General features: G+C 50.1%; 1 protein-coding gene across 1 annotated transcript in view; it reads left to right on the forward strand.

Annotated features, from left to right (window-relative positions):
• LOC131968025 (mucin-2-like) overlaps nt 1-3552 on the forward strand; it is a 3744-nt gene extending 192 nt beyond the window's left edge. Inside the window, exons 1-3 of the mRNA XM_059328774.1 lie at nt 1-40; nt 707-2981; nt 3101-3552. The exon at nt 1-40 is cut by the window's left edge and continues 192 nt beyond it. Coding sequence (XP_059184757.1) covers nt 1235-2981; nt 3101-3552 — 2199 coding nt within the window. The 5' untranslated portion in view covers nt 1-40; nt 707-1234. The remainder of the gene's footprint in view (nt 41-706; nt 2982-3100) is intronic.
• The last annotated feature ends 4841 nt before the right edge of the window (nt 3553-8393 follow it).

Raw genomic sequence — 8393 nt, forward strand, 5'->3', positions numbered from 1 at the left:
GCTCCTCCCACCCCAACCAGCAAAAAACTGGCCCAACCAGGTGAGCGCATACATATATACACACACACACGCACACATATACATACACACACACACACACACACACACACAGTGCATGCTGGCAGCTCGGGGAGGGGTGGGATTGATCCTGCCTCTCCCCGGGCTGCCAGCATGTGGGACAGACCAACAACCCACTGAGCTACCTACCAACTAACATACATCCACACCACCACCATACCTATCCCCCCACCCACTCCCTTCCTGACCATTTCCCTCCAAAAAATATGGTACAACATTTACACACACACAGACACACAGAGATATATACACACACACACACACGCCACGTGCTGGCGGTTTGGGGAGGGGTGGGATTGATCCTGCCTCTCCCCGGACTGCCAGCATGTAAGACAGACCAACAACCCACTGAGCTATCCACCCAATGAACATACATCCACACCACCACCATACCTATCCCCCCACCCACTCCCTTCCTGACCATTTCCCTCCAAAAAACATCCAATCAGACTCAGCCTCAGACTTTCCCTCCAAAACACCTCCAACCACCTGACCCTTCCAACCAATCAACAACTGACAGCAGACTTTCCCTCCAAAAACCTCCAGCCACCTGACTCTTCCAACCAATCCACCTACTGACACACCACAGACACCCTTGGAGGAGGGACCTAACTCCCTTCTCCAACAGTGTACTTAAACCAAAACATGAGCCATCTTGGGTTATCCCCTGAGGAAGCAAGACCATTTGCGAAACGTCGGGACCCCGCTTCTGTGTATGTATACTCTTTTTACCTTTTGTTTTAATTCCTCGCACTAGAGGTTTTATTTCAATTGGCCTTTGTTTTAAATTGTATTGGTTTTAAACGTAGCACTATTAAAGTATTGGCTTTTAAAACACTGGGTGGAGGGCTCTGCCAGCCCATGCACCAAGACTCTTTTACCTGCTGCCACTAACAAAATTGCAAGAGACCTACCACTAGCACAAGCTGCCACCCACAAGCCACATCCGTGGCACCTGATATCCACACCGGACCTTCACCCAGGAGACCAGGGTTCACTCCCCACCTCAACCAACAAGAAAATCCACTCCGGCCTTCATCTCCACCACCTCCAGAGAAAGCCACAGGTCGACACCATCCAACGACCACCATCTTACCCTTCTTTCATCCACCTACAAGGTAAGAGCCCTCCATTCCTCTCCAAAATTAAGTGTTTCATGTTTAACCATTCCAGAGTCCCTGCTGCACACAGGAGCGGAGCCCAAGATGGCTCCCCCTCCACACACTCATCCACACACACACACACACCTACAACCACACATAGACATACACGCAACTCCACCACACCACAACCACTCATGTCACTAATCACACAACCGATCACAAATAGGCCCACTAGGTTCACTCCACAACAACAATACACTTCACCAGTAATCAACCAGGCACCAGATCCGGAAACCAGGGAAACAAGCAAACTATACTTCAAATTCATACAGGCCACACACCACAAACATATTATGGACACAGCAATAATCACTGGTAAATTCCCACCTGGCATGCTAAGACAAGTAACCCGGCTCACTGATTTCATTAAACCCTCCACACCCACCCCAGAAACTCGCACCAAAATACACAACAACACCACACTATGGATGCATAACACCATCACCATTTTGTCAGAACACTACAGCAACACCTTATCAGCCATAGACACCTCCACCTACAACCCTATAGCATTTCAGATAGCCACCGGTTGGGCCAGAAAACGCTATGGAGATAGACTCACCACCGGAACCATACAAGCCACAGAAGTACACCTACAATCAACCACGGAGAAGCAACCATCACAACAACACAGCCATCAACCCAGACAACGGACCAGCATTCTACCCACCATCCCCGAAGAACAATACCCCCCTCTACCCAAACCTGTCAACTCCAGTACACTGTCCCTTTACCTAGGCCCCCGACCAACCATTACAGAAGAGATCACACAGATGACACCACCAACTGGCACACCCACCCAACCCCATCAAGTCACAGCAGGAACACAGACGACACCCCCAATCAAGACCAACACACCCCAAGCAAGCTACATCCCCTCACCCTACCCAGTCTACAAACCAGCCAAAACCACTAATCCCACCACCCACAAACCCATCCGCACAGGCCCCATCCGACCCCCACCAACGACAGCACCAACCCCCGCATCCAGAAACCCAGATCCGGATATCACCCCACCAGCTCCAGCCACCTCCACCCCACATCCCCAGAGGACCCGCAAAGTAACCTGGGGACCACTACCAACAGCAGAAGATACCTATCCCGGCACCCCACACACCCCCATTTCCCCCATCTCTCCCCCCACTCCTCCCATGTTCAAACCCCGCCAACCCCCAACTACCTCCCAGACAGCAGCCCAAGTTCATCACCCCACCCGCCACTTCTACAGAAACTCAGAACTGCAAACAGTCACCCTCAACACCCGTTCCAATGTCTCTGTTCACATCACTGACTCCATTTTGACTTCCTCTCCCCTCACAGAACCCGAAGGCTCCCGGGCGGAACAGGTCAGGCAGCAGACACCCAAAAACAATACCCTGGCAGGCAGAGACATGATGACAGGGTCAAATAAGGTCGATTCTGACCAACATCCAATCCCTTCTGAGCCCTCTCCTGCCCCAACAAGGGAAACGGTGCTGTCTGGCCTGCCCGCCTCGGGAGCTGGCCCCACTCCGACATCTCCCACTACCCCCAACAACAACCACCTGTCTCCACCCTGTCAGACCTCCTCCCCCATACCCTCTCTCCCTTCCAACCTAACCACACCTACCCAACCCCCCTCCATCCCCCCCTCTCCTCTCCCCTCCTCTACCCCATCCCCTTCCCCCTCACCCCCTCATCCTCCCTCTCCTCCTCCCCACTCTCCACAGGACACCCCGACAATATCAGAACCAGCTGCCAGTATTCACCCCACCCCTCCTGACTTCACCCTATACAGGCCAAATTACCACATTGCACGTCCCTCCCGCAAATACAAGACTGGTCCTTCAAACCACGTAAAGCCATACTCATCCTTGGAGACTCCAACATTAACCGGATCCCAGCCCACCCCTACCCCAACATCCAACTGGACAGTTACCCCGGAGCCAACACCTACCACTTCACAAAAGTCATGGAAAAAACCCCGGTCAATCACCACGTCAAAATCCTCATCATCTCCATCGGCACCAACAACAAGGACCAGGACGCACGTCAAACTTCAATAAAACAGCTTAAAACCGTCTTCCGCCTGGCTGGGTCGACCTTCCCCAACGCAGACATCTACTTTCCCATAATTAACTTCTCCCCACAACTCACCACCACCCAGAAAAGCAACCTCACCCTCATCAATAATGTAATGGCCACACACTTCCCCATCCTCCTGGAAATACCCCACGACACCTTCACCACCGAAAAAGACAATATTCACTGGACCCCATTCACAGCCAGCCGCATCTTCGAAAACTGGCTAAGACAATTAAATTTACCCTAAACCCCAAAACCAACCCGGTAAGAACACAACCACACACACACACACACACCCTACACCCTACCCGAGACCTGGGCTGGAACTCCACCTCTAACATCCTTAACCTTTCAACCCTCTTCCTTCCCTCTTCACCACAGCGCCACCTTCTGGAGAGGGGGCTATCCTTCATTCCACGCCCTTCAAAACTAGACCGGGAGGAACTTCAAAGGGACCTACACAACTTCAATAGACGACTTAAAATCATTGACCATTTCAACCACAAACCGGACAGACAGCCCACCCCATTCACTCACCCATCCAATTGGGAACCACCTGACTCAGCACTCCATCCCCTGACACAACAACTCACCAAACAAAACAGAAGGGCCCTGCAACGCTTTCGGCCCCCGAGAGATATCCCAGATAATCTCTCGGGGCCGGAACGCAGGGCCCTGACCGAACTGACCTCCAACTCCAACATCATTTTCAAACCTGCCGACAAAGGCTCCAAAATTGTAATAATGGACCGACAGCAATACCTCTCAGAGGCCAACAGACAACTCAATAACCGCACCTACTACCAACCTCTTAACAATAGTATCCAACCACAGACCCAAAAACAACTTCACGACCTCCTACAGACATTATACGATAATAAATACATTACGGCCAAACAAAAGAACTACTTATCAGGACCCGCTGACCCTCGACCTCGTTTTTTTTACCTCCTCCCCAAAATACACAAGCCACCTGACTCCTGGACCATCCCCTTTGAGGTTCCTCCCGGTCGACCCATAGTTTCAGACTGCAACAGCTCCACTTACCACATCTCTCAATACATTGACCACTTTCTTGGCCCCCTCTCCACACAACACCCCAGTTATATCAAGGACACAAACCATTTCATCTCACTAACTCGACCCATGGCTGTCCCCCCTCACTCCCTCCTTTTCACCATTGACATCGACAGTTTATATACAAACATCAATACAGACCTTGGACTCCAAACTCTACGCACCATTTTCAACAGGCACCCGGACCCAAAACGGCCAGATGAACCACTTCTCAAACTAATTCAGTTATGTCTTTCCAACAATGACTTTCTCTTTAATAACAAATTTTATTTACAGACACACGGGACAGCCATGGGTCAGAGATTCGCCCCCTCCTATGCCAACCTCTACATGAGCGAATGGGAGCGAGAAGCCCTCACCAAATGCCCACTCCAACCCACAATCTTCCTCCGATACTTAGATGACATCTTCGGCATCTGGCCACATCACCCATCCACATTTCCAGATTTCATCAACATCCTCAATAGCCATCACCCATCCATTAAGGTTAAACACACAATAAGTACTACACATATCAACTTCCTCGACACCACTGTTTTCTTTAGTCCACCCACCACCCAACATAAAACACTCCTCACCAAAGTTTACTTCAAACCCACGGACACCCACGCCCTGTTACATAAATCCAGTTATCACCCAAAACACACATTTAAGGCAATAATCAAATCTCAACTCATCCGCTTCCACCGTATCTGTTCCCGGACCCAGGACTTTCACTCAGCCACCAGTACCCTTTTCAACAGCCTACGTACCAGAGGATACTCTAAACGGTTCCTCCGGTACATCAAATCCTCCACCATGGCCTCTCTCGCTCCCATTCGCTCCCCCTCTTCCTCTCCTCCCTCTCCCTCTGTTCCCCCTCATTCCCCCATCTTTTCTCCTACCCAGGTCTCAGGACTCGAGCCAATTCCCGACCCCCCCTCCCCCTACCCGAACCAGGGTCTGTATCCTCTCCTCCCCTCCTCTCCATCCCTCCCCATACCTTACCCTAACCCTAACCCTAACCCTACCTCCCCCTACCCTAACCAGGGTCTGTATCCTTTCCTCCCCCCCTCCCCAACCCTCCCCATACCTAACCCTAACCCTACCTCCCCTTACCCTAGCCAGGGTCCGTATCCTTTCCTCCCCCCCTCCCCAACCCTCCCCATACCTAACCCTAACCCTAACCCTACCTCCCCCTACCCTAACCAGGGTCTGTATCTTCTCCGCCCCCCCTTCCCAACCACTCCCATACCTAACCCTAACCCTAAACCTAACCCTAACCCTAACCCTAACCCTACCTCCCCCTACCCTAACCAGGGTCTGTATCCTTTCCGCCCCCCCTCCCCAACCACTCCCATACCTAACCCTAAACCTAACCCTAAACCTAACCCTAAACCTAACCCTAACCCTAAACCTAACCCTAACCCTGCACCCACAATTGGCTCGAGTCCCACCCACCACTCATACACACACACAGACAACCACCCACACCCACCCCAGATCATCCCTTTGGTCTCCACCTTCTCACACCGCACCATAGCCCTACACCGCATCATCAAACAGAATTTCAACACCTTACAGCCACAACACCCGGTCTTTGGCAACCACACAATCATTTCAGCATACAGAAAACACAAAAACCTTCAATCCATCCTCATCCGTTCAAAGTACTCAGACCATAGACCCACACCATCACTACCACACAGTTCACACTACAAACATAGAAAATTCATCCACAACACATTCACAAACTCTGCTTTCCCTACCATAGGCCACACCTCCATTTCCACAACTAACATTGTCTATATCATCACCTGCACACTCTGTAACAAACACTACATAGGCGAAACAAAACACACCATTCACACTCGTTTATCCCAACACTTGTATAACATTGGGGAAGGTCGACTCACCACCCCCTTGGTACAACATTTCCAACTCCACCCCCCCACCCACCTCATAATATCCGGACTGGAACACAGTGACACCTGGACAATCAAACAAAGGAAGAGAGCCGAAAAAATCTGGATCCATAAACTTAATACCACCACACCAACCGGACTTAACGATGGCTAAGTTATCATCTTTTTATTTTCCATTTTTATTTCCCCCCCCCCCCCCCCCCCCCCCCCCCCCCCTTTTTTTTGTATGTAAAAAATTATTTTCTTCTGTTTCTACAAATGTTTTTTATCCATAATCTTGCTTTACATTTCCCTTTTTTTTATTTTTATTTTATTTTTTTTTTTTTTATTTTATTTTATTTTATTTATTTTATTTATCCCCCTCCTTCCCGGTCATCACACTATCTTAACACCCCTCCCAATCACTCCCTACCAGTAGCGCACTGCTAATATCCTGACCTCCCCCACAACAGACCCAGGTTCGATTCCCACCCAGCCCTTTAAATCTTAGAACAGACCCCCATTCAGTTCTTTTCGCCCCCCCCCCCCCCACTCCACTCCATCCTGGTAACATTTAAACAACAACCAACACATCAGGATCCAGGATTTTCTTACCACAACCCATATAGCTCCACTGGTAGAACCCTGGTCTATCATCCACTAGACCAGGGTTCGAATCCCACCCCAGCCTCCCGCCCAAAACTGTTTTATTCCCAACCACTCCTCTTTAAATTACGAATAGCTCCAACCAGGTCACCATCACCACCACCACCCACATAGCTCCGCTGGTAGAACCCTGGTCTATCATCCACTAGACCAGGGTTCGAATCCCACCCCAGCCTCCCTCCCAGAACTGTTTTATTCCCGACCACTCTTCTTTAAACTACCAATAGATCCAACCAGCATCTCACTACCACCATCCACATAGCCCCACGGGTAGAACCCTGGTCTATCACCCACTAGACCAGGGTTCGAATCCCACCCCAGCCTCCCTCCCAAAACCACTAACCCTATCCCAACCACTCTACTTTATATTGACCGGTTTTTGCCTATTTTATTTCCTTCCTTTCAACCCCTCCTTTTTATTTAAACCCCCCCCCCCCCCCCCCCCCCTTCCCCCTCAGCCATCTATCCATCGGCTCTCTTCCTACATCTCCTCCACACTCAGCCCCCGCTCACAGTTCAGTAGGCCTGTGCAACAGATTTCAAACCGAAACCCATAACCCCAACCCCAACCCCAACCCTAACCCTAACCCTAACCCTAACCCTAACCCTACTCTACGACCTTCCTAACCCTAACCCTAACCCTAACCCTAACCCACCCACGTGTCTCTACGACCTTCCTAACCCTAACCCTAACCCTAACCACTTAGTAAAATTTTCACCTTTTACATGTATTGCTATGGGGATTTTTGACATGCCCTTAACTCAACAACGGTACCTCCCACAAGTTTGCAATTGGTGTCTACCCTCCCTATTTCGGCCACGCCCGTCACGTAGAGCCCACTCACGTGTGTCTACGACCTTCCTATCAAAAGTTAGAATTTTTCAGAAAACGGAAATTTCCTAATTCCGTTTTTGGCCAATATCTCCGGAACCGAAGGTGCTAGAGACTTGAAAGTCGGTCGCGTCAGACCTAATTTGGGGTCGCTGAACACGCCAGAGTTGAATTCAAGTCTCTACAACTTACCGTTCCGGAGATATGGCCATTTAAAAGTTTAAAACTAAGATTTCGAAAATTTCCCAAGGTTCCACGGGGTCAAACGACACACCATTGGAAAGGTCTGGGGCCAAGGAATCCAAGGAACTTGGTTCTATGATGATAGGACATTCCTATCCGGAGTTATTGGCAAAAACATTCTTGAGGGGCCCCTCAAAGGACGTATTTATCCCTATAACCTAACCCTAACCCTAACCCTAACCCTAACCCTAACCCTAACCTAACCTAACCTAACCCTAACCCTAACCCTAACCCTAACCCTAACCCTAATTCCGTTTTTGGCCAATATCTCCGGAACCGAAGGTGCTAGAGACTTGAAAGTCGGTCGCGTCAGACCTAATTTGGGGTCGCTGAACACGCCAGAGTTGAATTCAAGTCTCTACAACTTACCGTTCCGGAGATATGGCC

The sequence above is a fragment of the Centropristis striata genome, unplaced genomic scaffold (genome assembly GCF_030273125.1).
Source record: "Centropristis striata isolate RG_2023a ecotype Rhode Island unplaced genomic scaffold, C.striata_1.0 Scaffold_44, whole genome shotgun sequence".
NCBI lineage: Eukaryota > Metazoa > Chordata > Actinopteri > Perciformes > Serranidae > Centropristis > Centropristis striata.